The 12,826-nt window shown below is 49.9% G+C and overlaps 1 protein-coding gene across 1 annotated transcript in view; it reads right to left on the reverse strand.

The window, feature by feature from the left end:
- Window positions 1-4,819: 4,819 nt before the first annotated feature.
- CTDSP2 (CTD small phosphatase 2) overlaps window positions 4,820-12,826 on the reverse strand; it is a 63,523-nt gene continuing 55,516 nt past the window's right edge. Inside the window, exons 5-7 of the mRNA XM_015417353.1 lie at window positions 11,154-11,246; window positions 10,366-10,551; window positions 4,820-8,580 (exon numbers count right to left, since the gene is read on the reverse strand). Coding sequence (XP_015272839.1) covers window positions 8,455-8,580; window positions 10,366-10,551; window positions 11,154-11,246 — 405 coding nt within the window. The 3' untranslated portion in view covers window positions 4,820-8,454. The remainder of the gene's footprint in view (window positions 8,581-10,365; window positions 10,552-11,153; window positions 11,247-12,826) is intronic.

The raw sequence follows: 12,826 nt of genomic DNA on the forward strand, positions 1-12,826 counted from the left end.
TGCTTGCCACTGGGTAGCCCCACCCCACCCATATACATCTCTAGGAAACCCATCCTGAAAGATAAAATTACAGTTCAGCTAGGTAAACAAGCTGCAGGTTGTTTTTGTTGTGCCACTCTTATCTAAGCCTAACCCACCCTGCAGGATTGTTGTTAAGATACAATGCGACCGTGCCACATGTATGCAATTTTGCGTGCCAAGGATGAAGAAGAAGAAGAAGAGAAGAAGAGATTGGATTTATACCCCACCCTTCACTACCCGGAGGTGTCTCAGAGTGGTTTACAAACTCCTTTCCCTTCCCCTCCCCACAATAGACACCCTGTGAGGTAGGTGGGGCTGCGAGAGCTCTTGACAGAAACTGCTCTTTTTCAAGAACAGCTCTTTATCAGAACTACGGCTTGCCCAAGGTCATCCAGCCAGGTGCAAGTGGAGAAGTGGGGAATCAAACCTGGTTCTCCCAGATTAGAGTCCGCGCACTTAACCCCTACACCAAACTGAAAGGTGGAGTACAAATTAGGTACCTTACGATTCCCATTCCAAGCAAAACTGAGCCCTGGCAAACTCATTTTGGAAAATAAATAGTGGAATGTTAAAGAGACCTTCCCCTCTGTTTCCCTTTCTGATTGAAGAAATTTGGGTTATTCTAGAACACAGAATGCTCCAACTGGTCATTGCTCAATTAGGGATGCCAGCCTCCAGGTCGGACCTGGGGATCCCTTGGAACTACAGCTCATCTCCAGACTACAGAGATCAGTTCCCCTGGAGAAAATGGCTGCTTTGGAGGGTGGACTCTGTGGTATTGTGCCCCACTGAGGTCCCTGTCCTCCCTGGGCTCCACCCCCAACTCTCCAGGAGTTTCCCAACCTGGATCTGGCAACCTTATGCCCCCATCCCCCGGCAACCTTATTTCTCATCCATCCTTGCATTCAACAGAGTTGTCTCGATAGGTCCCCCACATACCCTTTCTATACCCAATCCACTTCTCATTTCCCATCCTGTGAAGGACACACTTACCTGGATTTGCTGCTGCTTCCTGCCCACTAGCTCCGGGTGGAGGAACACAATCTGTCCCGTAAAAAGGCAAACAGACCTCCCCCCCACCCCCCAGTTCGAAGGCACACGTCAGCCCAGAACTTCTTGCATCCAGACCCTCTCCGTTTTATGATTTGCCTGCCTTTGCATCTTGTCTACATATCTGCTGCCTGGGCCAATCAGTGCCAGCCTGGCCTGATAGCTTGGATTAGTTTAGGGAAAGCATCTATTTGTTTCTTGGGGGGCGGGGGGAGCCCTGAAATGTGAAACGCCACAGAGAGACTGCCAAGGCTGCCTTCTCTCACTGTCCACCACCACCACACCCATTTCCCATCAATTTTTCTAAAGTGCAGCACTCCATCAATAATTCAGTGCCACAGGGGGTAGGGGGGGGGCAGGAGGAGATGGGAATGTAACCACATTAGAGTGGTTTGCTCGGAACCCAGAGACAAAAACGTTAGATCGAGGCAATGGCTGCGTTCCAAGACGCCTCAGCTTCTATCTGTAATGTATTGGCACAGTTACATGAAGAGAAAGGCTGCAGCAAAACAGAAGTCCAGCAGCACCTTACAGAGTAAACGTAGTGTAGACATCTAGTGCAAAGAGTTCAGAGTGTGTCAGACTAGGAGCTGGGAGACCCAGGTGTGATTTTACACTCTGCCATGGAAACTTGCTGGGTGATCTGGGGCCAGTCACCCAGTCTCAGAGCAGCCTTCCTCAAAGGGTTGTTGTGAGGATAAAATCAAGGCAAAGAGAACGAGGTAAGCTGCTTTGGGTCCCTGTTGGGATGAAAGGTGGGATATCACTGGAATAAAGAAACAAATAAATAAACTAATAAATGTTGTTACAGGTACCACTGGAGTCCAATGTTCCCTCTAAGTTGTGGAGTCTTGTGAGCAAAAATTCTACTTTGGGAGGTACTGGCATTAAAGTTGTGAGCGAGCGATTTTACTGCTGCATAAATTAGTTTGCCCTGGAGCCATCCTTCCTGGGCTAAGGCAAAAATGTGTTAGCTTAGTAACTTAGCTAAGAGGGAACACTGCACTGGACTTGTTTTATTTTGGTATGCTTTTGGTAACATGGCACAAGGTTCCATAGATCCGTTATCCATCAAGCCCGGCCTTGTGGCTTTCAGATGTGTGTTGGGCCTGGTCCGCAGAGTGACACCAAAGACCAGCTTTGACCTAGGGTTGCCAACCCCCCTGGTTTGCCAGGGGTCCCTCGTTTTTTGGGTGGGTTCTACCAGCCGCCGGCCAGATGGCCGGCAGGGGAAGCCCCATCCCCAACACTCACAGCCAGCCCCCTCTCTCCCTTTAAGTGTGTGGAACCCGTGTTTCCTCCCAAACCCAATCTCTGCTTGAGATCAGGCTTGCATGCTCTTAAAAGGGAAACACGGCTGCTCTTAAAGGGGAAACACCAGCTCCTGCATTTAAAAGGGAAACGCCGGCTCCTTTAAGAGCAAGGAACTGCCGTTTCTGGAGATCCGGCGCGCGGGGATGCCCCGCCCCCTCCAGGAACGCCCCCAAAGTCCCCCGCTGGAGGTGGAAGATGGACTTGGCAACCCTACTTTGACCGCAGCCTCAATGAGGACATAAGGCCTGCTACCTCATTCTCCCTTCACACTGTAGAAGTTCAATTAGCATGCCTCTTGTCATGCTTGTTCAGGGGACCCCTGAAGGGTGCCTTGGCTATGGCTGCCAACCTCCAGGTGGCACCTGGAGATCTCCCACTACTACAGTTGATCTCCACATGACCAAGATGGGTTCCCCCAGAGAAAATGGCTGCTTTGAAGGATGGACTCCATGGAATTCTACTGAGATCCCTCCCCAAACCCCACCCACCCCAGGCTCCACCCCCAAATCTCGAGAAATTTCCCAACCCAGAGCTGGCACCCCAAGCTTGGCTGAGGCCCGCTGAAATCCTGGAGCCAGCATTTGCCTCACTCACCCCACCAGCACGGCTCCCTCAAAAACTGCTGCTCATCTGCTGTCTTTTAAATACATTATACAATCGCAGCAAAAATTGTGAACAGCAGATGCTATAGAAATAATGATGTAATGTATTTACTTTGTCGTATTGCTTACAATAATACAATAAGCCTCACTACCGAGTACAGTGCAAAAAATGCAATAAGGTTCAGGTTCCACGAAGATTCCGGATACGAACTTTGTTTTGACTGTCTTCTTCAGAGATGATATATGCAATTAGTGTTCTCATTCATTTGTGTATACAATCAGTTTTATATCTTCAAGGTCCTGTTCAGCAACTTACAACCCCTGTAGGGCTGTAATCACATGTCCCAGACCATGTTGAATGCTGACTGATCATCATGTCCAGAAGTTTCATATCCTTAACAGTGACTTACCAGCCGGCTCTGCCGTCTTGTTCGTTGCCAGGGAGTCTACATGACACACCACCACTGCATGCAGCTGCTATATTTTCAGGAGCATACATGCTTATAATTTAATGAATGCTGTACAGTAATACTTCCTGTCATGCTGTTTCACTATCACACTCTTTGTTCAGGGTGTAATTTCTTAATAAAATGTGGATGAGGAAAGTGGACACTGGCTCTCCTGCACAATAGGCCCAAGTGGGAGAAAATACAGCTGGGCCAGAAGCAATGGAGGACCACACTGCTACAGGTAGGATGGCCACCTTCCAACTGTGTTGAAGATACTTAAAAGTCCTACATAGCTGAGGAACAGGGACTCAGTAGGAAATAAGGTGCTGACAGAGAAGGTGGTAGCAACTCTCAAGAGGAAGCCTCGATGTGGAAGACAGCCGGCCCAGAGATGCACTAGTGTGAGAGCATAACAGAGTCAATCAGTTGGCAGCTGCCCCTTCACGTGTTATTCATCCATCAGAAACAGCGATACTGTGGACACATCCCTATCAGAACCAGTGTTCCCAATACCCCTTCTAGAGCTTTTTCAATTAGCATTCTGGTTTCAGGAACAAAGCCACAGTGTTACCACGCAGCTTGCATGTATGAACTGTCAAAGATCAAACACCACTGATCTTGGCATCCCTCTTTCCTCATTCTGAAGTAATCATGGTTCCCACCCACCTCAACAGCAGCATATGTCTCTGCATCCAGAAGTTGTGTGTTCTAATTCTTATTGAAATCAACAGAACCTAGGCACTTTTATCATGGGCTCAGGTCCTATGAAATTAATGAAATGAAATTTAGGTACAAATAATTTTCTCCAGATGCTATCATTAGAGCTAGGGTTACCAGTCTTCAAGTGGGGCCTGGAGATCCCACAGAATAGCAACTCATCTCCAGACTACAGAAATGGCTTCTTCAGAAGGCAAACCCTGTAGTATCCCATATCCACTGAGTTCCCTCCCATCCCCAGCAAATGCCCCCATAGCACCCATACCGGGCACCCCACTCATAGCTGATTCTCACATGCAAGTACGCCTTGATTTTTCATTGCTTGGTAACAGGCAGCTGAAAGTGTGAACGGAGTCCTGAGACACGTTTGCGGGAGGCAACCCTGAGCATCGTTCCTTTTGCGGTGTTAGATTCGCAGCAGCAGATTCCTCTCTCACAAAAGTCTTCACCTGAAGTCATGGTGATCCCGTATGACCCAGTCTTGCACACAGGATTTGAGGAGAGTATTTATTTACCCATTGGCAGTGAGGCAAAATTAAAGTGGTTCACAGGTTACTCACTCCGTAGCTAAAGCCGTTGCGTGTTGCCTCCAGCCACACAAAACAGACCCTGACTTTCTCCAAGGTTTAAGGAAAACAACTGGACGTACATTTACTCTTTTTTATTTTATTTTTTAAATTGCAGTTAATACAAAGATTCCAAAAATAGAAAAAGATCGAAACGGCGGCAGCACCGGCTTCAAGTTTTGAGGGGTTTTTTTTCAATTAAAATAGTTTTTTTTAAAAAAAACAACAACAACAAAAAACCCCAGCAAGTGAGAACATGTCACAAAGGCAACCGATGTCTTTACGCTTCTGTGAGATGGGGAGAGAAGAGGAAGCCCAGGGCTTGGTTACTAAAAACACCACCAGCCACAACTCTCAGTATAAAACGGGGCACCAAACCTTACCAGGAAGCAAGAGGAACAGACAGCAAACGGGGTAGCTTTGGTGGAGGGTGAGTCAGGTACCCCCCTACAAAAGGCACCTCCCTTGATAAGTGCTAGGGTCGCCTCTCGGCTGGCTGTTTTACCCTAAACCCCACCAGCTGGGTTTGATCAAGGCACAATCCCAACATTGGCAATTGGACCCAGGTTCATCATTTATGGCTATTAAACAAGGGCTTTGTCAGCCTGACCGTCAGAATATGTGTGTGTGTGTGTGGATATGTGTTAGGATAAGGAGACAAGTGGCCTCTTAAGAGTGAATTCACCCAACCAAGTCTCCCCCTCCCCCAGTGGGATCATCTGAAGAGATCCACCACCTGACGAACTCTTCCCCGCCATATTTTTGACAGAACAAGTTTATACAAAACAGTGGCGGTATCCAAGTTAATCTTGCGTTGAACTCCTTCAGATTTTTTTTTTAAAAAAATGTTTCATGAAGATCCCGCCACACATTAGTGGCATGGATTCACCATGTTATTTTGAGAAGGGGAGAGGGGACACCCTGGTTACCTCAGTCTAACATTAGCCCAATATTTGATGCTGGGGTGGGCCTGCCAAGGGTACGACATTTTCTGGCTATCTAGGAGTGAACAACACCGTTGGGAGTGTGTCATGTGCTCATGTAACCTTTCCCCTCAGATGGAAGCCTTGACGCTTAGCCCGGTGAAGGACCTCTCAGCCAGTTTTACATTGGCCAAGAGGTCCATACCGCTGCCAGCAGACAGGAGGGGCAGAAAAGAGGCAATTTCTCTTCAGCTGACAGAAGGCAACGCCTCAGTTGTGACCACGGGCCCAACCAGGAAGGAGACACAACAGGCTTTTGTTCTTCCCTGCACTCATTAACCTTGCAACAGTTCAAAGGTCTGTTTCTGCCTTGGAGAGAAACAGCAGCTTATTGAACTAGAAAAAGAAACTCCCCCCCCCCTGCTTGGCAGAGTTGGAGACACCCGCCCCTACCCCAGCAACTGAGGCAAAGAGAGGGTCAGGTGTGGGGTCGTGGAGGAAGCAGGTGGTGGCAGCAGATTCCTCTCATACATCGGTTGAGGCCTAGCCCCCCACACACACACATGTTGCACGGGCACACCCAAGAGTCAGAAGTCGACTAGTAGCCAATCAGAACACTTAAAACTACGATGAAACTTCAAGCAGCACTTTGGCCAGGCTAGGAGCTACTCCGCTCACCTGACCGATAACAAATCTTAAATGTTTGGTCCTCTAGAGCATCCCGTATCCAGGTGATCAACAGCTCCCCTCCCCACGGGAGCCGAGCCAGTGAGTCGGCAGCAGCACCAGAGAAGATAGAGGGTGGGTGGGGAGGGAGCAGCCCTGAAGTGCCGTGTCTGACTCCCTCCCCAGCCCCAAATGCTAAACACGGAGTCACTTGCAGCGTATTGCTTACGGGAGGGAAAGGGGGAAAGAACAGCAAGCTGGCTTAGTGTCGTATTTCATTGTCCCGTTATCCCCCCCCCCCAACATGGCACTTTGAAAGCGTTTGCTCACAACACAGCAGGGTGAGACCAGGAAAGGCAGACCGTACCATACTCCAGCACAGGTGGGAAGGAGAAGAAAAGGTGGCTGAGGAAAGCCCCCTCTGGCATAGAAACATGAACAACAATCACAACTAACCACCACCACCCCCCGCCCCGGTCTGCATTTGGTCTCCCAAGAAAATGCAGCAGAAGATGAAAGATGCACGCAGGCCGGCCCAGCCAGGTCTCTGGGGCCTAGTCCTCAAATAAGGCCTGACCCCAACTCCCCAAAAGATTATGAGGCACGTTCACTCGCTGTCAGCAGCTTCAGGGCACAGAAACACCAAGTGAGGCGCAACATCTCCTCTGGCTCCCCCAGAGACTCAAGGCGATCGGTGTGGACCGGACTGCGTGCACGCCAGAAACGACACACACACACACACGCCGCTTCTTCTAAGACACGAGTCCATTATTCCCTGAGGCCACCCGAAGGGCTGGGCTTTCAAGTGACGGCGATGGAGCCTGGAAGGAGTCCTGAGAGGGAAGCAGGTTGCCACGTCCAGTGTGCCCGGGCCCCATCGGAGGAGGTAAGCGAGCGGCAGGGAAGCCGGCGGTGGGCAAAAGTCTCATCTGGCGGTGGGCAAAAGTCCCGTCCTGTGTCGTGGGCCAGCGCCCGCACCAAACAAGAATGGAAGAACTGACAGCACTGCGACAGTCCCATGACAGTGAGGTGGCTTGCAAATCAGGAGCAGTTTTTAAGGCAGAGCTATTGCTTGGCCTCCCCAAGAAGTAATGCTAGGGCAGGAACCTGGGAATACCTGTAATGCAACTCTGAAACTAAGATGGAGTGTAGCTGGGGGAGTGGGGTGCTAGCCGGTAAGTCAGCAGCCCAGACTGATACTGTGACTTCATGCTGCAACACTGTTTTGATGTAGGAAGTGCTTCAGGGGGATGGACGAGGACACTGCTCTTCAACCGGGAGGCATAGCTGAAGTACACGGTAATGTATTGAAACTCACTGGGTTTCCCCAATGTCCATGGCATAACTAAGGGCCCAGGGCCCTGAAAGGGTGAGCTCGGCTATTCTGAAGGGAGGTGAAACCGGAGACCTCACAAAAATGGCTGGAGCTGGAAGAAGCTTCCTCGCCTGTAGGCAGGCATCGAAAACAAGGAAAGCCCCTCCCCCCTCCTATTCCTTCAAGAGATTGCCGCTTGAAGGAAAGGATACCACACGAGGTCACCTGGCTGGGGCAGAAGCACTGGAGAGCTTGGATAGGTGCCTTGCCTTGACCATGAGGTGAGGAAAAGGTAGAAACGCTAGGCCTCGCACGGCTGCATCTCAAGGCCTGGGTTTAGGCCATGCTCTCGAGGGAAGCAGGACGCAGAGAGCTTTCAAAATCTTCAGCCAAACTGTTTGGCCTTGCTGGGGGGGGGGGAGAGAGATGAGCCACACGCTAACTAAAAATCCTGCAGCCAATGAAAGGGTGAGGGAAAGAATCGTAGCGCAGGGGGGGAATGGCACAGCCTCTCAACCGCTCCCTGTCTCCTCACAGTGCATAGATACGAGAGCCAGCGGGGGATGGGGTGTCTGTCCTGTATGTCCGTGCTGTTGAATGGAAGAGGCCAGAGGTTCACCGGTCTAAGCAATACCCTGGGTTGCAAAACGCACCAGCCCTGCCCCGTTGGGTGGCCAGGCAGGTTATTGCCTCCAAAGTCCTTGCATCCGCCTTTCGGTGGGGTCAAGGGGAGAAACACCACCATGGTTTCCCCCCCAACCCTCCAGGCCACTACTGAAGGCACTGAGTGAAAATAAAAGTTCCCCTGTGGGTTATAGGGCTGGGAGGGCCTTAGGGCGCCCTCAGCTGGCCAAGACTGGTATACACGTCCTCTGCAGCGCTCAGCTCCTCAAAAATTGGGATGAGGTTCAGCAGCTCTGTGTCCGCCATGTCGTCGAACCAGGACTGCACCGGCACCTGGAAGGGAGTTGGAGGGAGAGGAGGGGGTCAGCCAGCAGCACCTGAGGGGCCCTGTCAGGCAGACAGCAAGCAGATACTGTGTGGACCCCAACAGGAAGATGAACCCCACCCTTAGAAATGTCACACACAAGTTTATTATTGGACATATTTGTACACTGTATGCAAATGTAAGATGATCCCCCTTAAATGCTATATACAAAAAAGGTTAAAAACAGCAACAAAAAACCACTGTACATACTCGTGTGTGAGCCAAAGTTACAAGACAGCCCGCTTTTTCTTGACAAGAAAAGGAATTAGCTGCTGGTAGTTGTGTTGGTCTGTGGTAGAAGAGCTAGCACCTTAGAGACCAACAAAATAAAAGGGGGAAAATAACTTCATATTTCATCCCTTGTTCATTTTCAACTTATTCCACTTCTTATCTACTTTCTAGGCAACTTCTTATATAAAATTCTATCTATTTTTAGTTAAGATTCTGTTCTTAATAACTGTCAAAGCATAGTAAATTATTTCTAACATCCCAACTATTCTCTACATAATCTTTAAAACAGCCCACTTTTTCTTGACAGAAAAGAAATTAGCTGCTGGTAGTTGTGTTGGTCTGTGGTAGAAGAGCTAGCACCTTAGAGACCAACAAAATGTTCAGGGTATAGGTCGATAGTTGGGGGGTTTTTTGCATTTGTGCGTTTGTGTGCCCGTGCCTGGAAGTCGTAGTGACCTGTGGGGACTCCTACTGGGGATTGGAGGATGTTCAGAGAAGTGGCTTGATAGCCTGCCTCTGGCTTCCCGGCCCTGATATTCTTTGGCAGTCTCCCATCCAAGTACTTGCCAGGGTCAGCCCTGCTTAGCTTCTGAGATCTGGCGAGAGAGCAGGCTTGCCTGGGGCTACCCAGGTCAGGGCCAGGGAATAGGCTGTTGAGAGTCAAAGCTGCCTTTGTCAGATCCGTCAGCCATCTGACGAGGGGAGCTCTGACTCTTGAAAGCTCAAGTCTCTAAGCTGCTCCTCGACTCATATCTTCTTTTGGGGTAGATATACCCTGTTTCCCCCAAAATAAGCCCTACCCCCAAAATAAGCCCTAGCAGGATTTCTATGCATTTGTGGAATAAGCCCTAGTTTGCTGGTCTCTAAGCTGCTCCTCGACTCATATCTAGGTAGTCTTCTTTTGGGGTAAATATAGTAGCAACTGGGCATTTGTCTGAAACAGCTATAAAAGTGGGAGAGGGGTGGAATTCATATCCTGCAAATAACGGACTTTTTAACATCAAAAGTATTCAAGTTCAAGGCTAAATCAACAGGCAGCCTTAGCTGCTGTTGTGTGCATCTCCAGGCCCACCCCAACAACCCTTTATTGCAGAGGTTTTGGAGCTTTCCAGGCCCACTGAGTTACAAACACGGGACATCACAATCACATGACATCAGAGTCATGTGACTGGAAGAGGAGGAACCAGAACTGTGACCTCACCAGCCTCAAAGCCAGGCCAGGATGGTGGGCAGCTGACCAGAAGAGCCAGTGACTGGCGACGTAAGCCAAGCACCAGGAGGTGTGCCATAGGGAAGAACAAGTCCAGGGTCAGTGCCACAGAGGAACACTCTCCACAACTTCTTGACTTTGCCTTGCTGTTTTGTTGCATGCAAGGAGAGGAAGGAGGCATGGGGCCCGTGCTCTCGAAACATGCACCTTGGCAGCAGGGCCTTCCAAAAAACAGCAAGACCAGGGGCTCACACAATGCACCTGATCCATAGGTTAAAGACCACTGATACTAGGAGACCCCAGGAATACTCACAGCGTTCTCCGGATGGAAGATATAGGAGGCAGGGGAGTTGTCCAGGATTAGAGTCTTGCGTAGGTCACGACCCAGCCGGCTGAGATCCTTAACGTAACAGCCCTGGTGAAACACACACGACTCCCGGAAGAGACGGGTTCGGAAGACTCCACACTTGTCCAGCAGGTCAGTTACCGGATCAGCATACTGGTCAGAGAGGGTGAGAATGGAGCAGATCACACTGGTGTTCAGCACAGGAGCAAAAATCCCAAACAAAGGGCAGGTGAATAATCCCCAGTGAATGGAACCCACTAGTAAGTGCAGATCATACAAGTGCAGAATCCAGATTTTTTTTTTTAATGTATCTAGCCCTCAAGGCTTTGGAGATAAAGTTTAAACACATTAACGATGTCCAACACCATTCCAGAAGCCAGAGAAGGGCTCAGCAGGGCTTGTAGTGGTCAGCTGTTGAGGATTTCAGAGGTCTGCAGGGGTTCCTGCCTCTCACCGTGGACAGAAGCACCAAATAGACAGTGGAAAAAGATAAGCAAACATACGCAAACGTGCCAAATTTGAATCGTTTATTCGGGTTAACGGGATTTACCATTCCTTGGTGTAGAATGTGCATTTTTTAAAAAGTACACACAGCTCTTGGGGGGGGAAATTAGCAAGACCCCAAACTCATTTTGGGCCTAAAAATATACAACGTCCACCTTAACAATGTGAGGGTTCACACCTGAGCCTTAGTTTGCCTTGAAGCACTAAGACAGCCCCCCAAACTCAAACAAGGCCCTCCTCATTCCGCTCACCTTAGCCAGACTGGCCGTGAACAACACGCACTCAAACAGCTCCCCCATCCGCCTCAAGAATTCGTCTACAAACGGCCTCTTCAGAACATAAACCTGGGAAATCAGCAGCAGAGGTCAGGAGACGGCACAGAGAAAGGACTTTTTCATACCCATAACCCACCTTATGGGCGGACTTACTACACGCTACGCCAACAAAACAGGAAGCCCTGGACTCACATTTGCCAAATAACGGATGGGGAAGAAAGAGCTTCACAGGCAGGAAGGAAAATGTTTTTAGCAGTTTCCCCACGCATTTCTTCCCACCCCCCAACTTTGCCCAACTCTCCCTGCAGGCAGTTTTCCTCTTGATCAGACATTTCCCAGGGGTTTTTTTTGGGGGGGAGGTGGTGGCTGCTGGGGGAAAGCAGCAGGTAAAGGTACAGCTAAACACACCTCTTTCTGCTAGCTCCAGAATATCCCCACCACCACCACTCATGCTTGCATTATGCAGGGTCTGAGATCCTATGTTTTCTGCACAACATGAGCCTGGGGGCAGGAGTGACCTTGGCAAGGGGCTGGAACCCTTTTTGCCTGTGTTGCCATGCAGGTGTAACCAAAGGCTCAGGGCAGGTTGCATTTTATGCTTCTGTTCTTCCTCACAACCACCCTGCAGCAATCCAGTCGGTTGCCTTCCCCGTAATGCAGAGAGACAAAAGGCTTACTGAAGGCCTGGCAGAGAGTCCCAGGGGGATCGGAGGCCCCCTCTCACAGGCTCAAACTCAGACCTTTATCTCAGCCATGATTTTCGAGGGGCTTGTTGCCAGTGGGAGTGATTATGGGAAAACAACAGAAGTGGGGTGAGGAGCACCACAGGGTGACCTGCTCCAGTTCTCTTCCTTCCAACGATGCCCGGGGGGATCGACAGAATCAACAGCAACACCGGCGTATCTGGTGCGCCACTGAGAGAAGGGGTCAGTAGGGCCTCTACTGGTGCAGCAGAGAAGGGTTAAGAGGAAGCAGATAACTTCACACTTGCAGAACCTGGCCTTTGATGGAGGCAAGTGCAAAGCCACTCTTCCCAGCTTTCTCTTCAGCAATTGGGTATTCAGCAATCTCCCTTTCTCACAATACAAGAACTCGTGGGCACTCCATGAAATTGCTGAGCGGTCGGGTTAGAACGGATAAAAGGAAGTACTTCTTCACCCAAAGAGTGATTAACACTGCCACAGGAAGTGGTGGCGGCTACAAGCATGGACGGCTTCAAAAGGGAATTAGATAAGCATATGGAGCAGAGGTCCATCAGTGGCTATTAGCCACAAGGTATAGATAGGGACTCTGGGGCAAGTGATGCTCTGTCATCTTGGTGCTTGGGGGGGGTCAATAGTGGGAGGGCTTCTAATGTCCTGGCCCCACTGGTGGACCTCCTGATGGCACTGGTATTTCTGGCCACTGTGTGATACAGAGTGTTGGACTGGATGGGCCTTTGGCCTGATCCAACATTGGCATCTCTTATGTTCTTATGGGTAAAGGGAAGGAGGGGGAGATCCACAGGTCACCAGAGTGTGACAGGCGCCACGAGAGAGATGAGGCACTGGGGTTCCTGATTCTGGCATCTACTGAACTTCAAACTACAGCTCGGTTTTTCGTTCCTCCTTGTTTGTAACAGTCTGCTTTGAGGGCCAGCTGCATGTTCA

The sequence above is a fragment of the Gekko japonicus genome, unplaced genomic scaffold (genome assembly GCF_001447785.1).
Source record: "Gekko japonicus isolate JY-2015 unplaced genomic scaffold, Gekko_japonicus_V1.1 scaffold2218, whole genome shotgun sequence".
In the NCBI taxonomy this organism is placed as follows: domain Eukaryota; kingdom Metazoa; phylum Chordata; class Lepidosauria; order Squamata; family Gekkonidae; genus Gekko; species Gekko japonicus.